The following is a 2,045-nucleotide window of genomic DNA, read 5'->3' on the forward strand; positions in this document are numbered from 1 at the left end:
GCCTCTCGTGGCTGCTCAGCCCCCGGAGCACAGGCACTAGTCCCTGTGCTGCCTCCGGCCACGGAGTTCCCCACTGCCCTCCAAGCCCCCGCCCCACCACCTTCCCCTGCTGGAGAAAAGGAATCCTGCCCACTGCCCTGTCGCAGCTGCAGCCCCCACTCCCCCTGCCCTGACCAAATGTCTGCGTTTTTCCTTTGCTCCAGGGGTGGGAGCAGGGGAAGGGCGATCGCAGGCAGCAGAGAGCACCACATGGTTCTGCACACCTCTACAGCTGTAGGCAGGTCCATGTGTCCTCTCTGCTGCCTGTGATCACCCTCCCCTTTGTACCAGTGGAGCAAAGGGAAATCCCGGACAACCTGCTGGGTGGAGATTAGAGGGCTTAAAAAGAGCAGGACACATCCAGGGAAACCCAGACGAATGGTAACCCTATCTCAGTGGTGATGCATGCACACTTGATCAAAAGCATTATGGACAGACAGACTAAGCCCTTTATTATATCAGAATAACTCTAGGGATAATAATTCTGGGATAATAACTCTGTTCCCCTCATGTGCCCTTCTGCTCCAAACCCTTGCTGTCATGCTGTAGCCCCAGGGAGGAATCACAGAATCAGAGAAGTGAGGCTGGAAGGGACCTCCAAAGGTCACATCTAGTCCAACCCCCTGCCTGAGGCCAGATCAGCCCATTCCAAACCATCCCAGACAAATCCATCCACCCTGACAATACAAGACATGACACCCAAACCACAGGCAAAGCAGGGAAACCACAGCAGATAACACCATGTTTCTGTCAAAAGCTTGTTAATATACACTCAAGAAATCTTAGATAGAGGCCATGCCCCTGCTACAGAGGAAGGCAAAACCCCACACAGTTCACACCAATCTGACCATGGGGTAAAATTTCTTCCTGACCCCAACTATGAGAATTGCTCTGGTTCTAAGCAGAGGCAAGACCCACTACCCAGGTACCTCCAGGACTGAATCCCAGCAGGAGCATTGGCACAGCTCCGTCACCATCTCCAACCAGGGCTGTAGCCAATGCCCAATGCCTCTGAGGGAGGCTTAAATACCCTTGACACATAGCAGAAAGGTGTGGCGGGAGCAACCAGTGATGCCCAGAAACCTGGAAACCCCCCATAGTAGAATATGGGCATTGCTACGCCTACATCATCCCCAACAAGTAGTTGTCAAACTTCTTCTGAACACCTCCAGTAATGGAGAGTCCACAACTTCCCTAGGCTACTCTCACATCGCCTTGCTATTATAACAGTGAAGAAGTTTGTCCTGATATCCTATCTAAACCTACTTTATTACAAAGGAGGTTGTGGGCCTTTCAGAGCCATGCTGAGGGGGTGCATCAACCTCCAGGGTCCCCTCTCACATTGGGACTTGCCCCACTATATGCTAGTGGGTACAGGTGCCCCCGAGAGAAGAAGGCTCCCAGCACAGAGAGCCCAAGGTCTGTGTGCCTCGGGGCTGAACCAGGGATCACTGGGGAAGGGTGGGGGCCGCTTTAGGACCCAGTGCCCGAGGGAGTTCTCCCCTGTATCTTTCCCTCCCCCATGCAGGAGGCCTTTTGTGAAGAAGACTGTACTGACACCCACACTGGTGATCTGGGGGAAGAAGGACGTGTTCCTGGAGGTTGGGCTCCTTGCAGTCCTGCAGCGGTACTTCCACCACGGGTGCCGCATTGAGCTCCTCCCCCAGTGCAGCCATTGGGTGCCCGAGGACCAGCCGGAGAAGGTCAATCAGCTGATGTGGGCCTTCCTGCAGGACAGCAGATGAGGCAGTGCTGCAGCAGGGGTGGGGCCTGGGGCTGGGACCAGGACCCCATGGCAGAGACAGGCCTTGGGCAGTATTCATCTATGCACCTAGGGTGGTTTGTGCCTCTCCCTCCTGACCTGCTGGCTGTGTGCCTGGAGATTCAGTCCCAGACAGACAGCTTGAGAGAACCTGACCTCTCCCCACAACTCCCCCTCCTAAGCATGGCAGAGAAGCCTGAGTGCCAAGGGCCCATAACAGTGGCTGCAGCAGGATTCCCCACAT

The 2,045-nt window shown here is 55.1% G+C and overlaps 1 protein-coding gene across 1 annotated transcript in view; it reads left to right on the forward strand.

Annotated features, from left to right (window-relative positions):
- Positions 1-1,784, forward strand: part of LOC112552000 (epoxide hydrolase 4-like) — a 15,889-nt gene extending 14,105 nt beyond the window's left edge. The window contains exon 9 of the mRNA XM_025216155.1: positions 1,568-1,784. Coding sequence (XP_025071940.1) covers positions 1,568-1,784 — 217 coding nt within the window. The remainder of the gene's footprint in view (positions 1-1,567) is intronic.
- The last annotated feature ends 261 nt before the right edge of the window (positions 1,785-2,045 follow it).

Source organism: Alligator sinensis, unplaced genomic scaffold (assembly GCF_000455745.1).
Source record: "Alligator sinensis unplaced genomic scaffold, ASM45574v1 scaffold1509_1, whole genome shotgun sequence".
NCBI classification, from domain to species: Eukaryota; Metazoa; Chordata; order Crocodylia; family Alligatoridae; genus Alligator; species Alligator sinensis.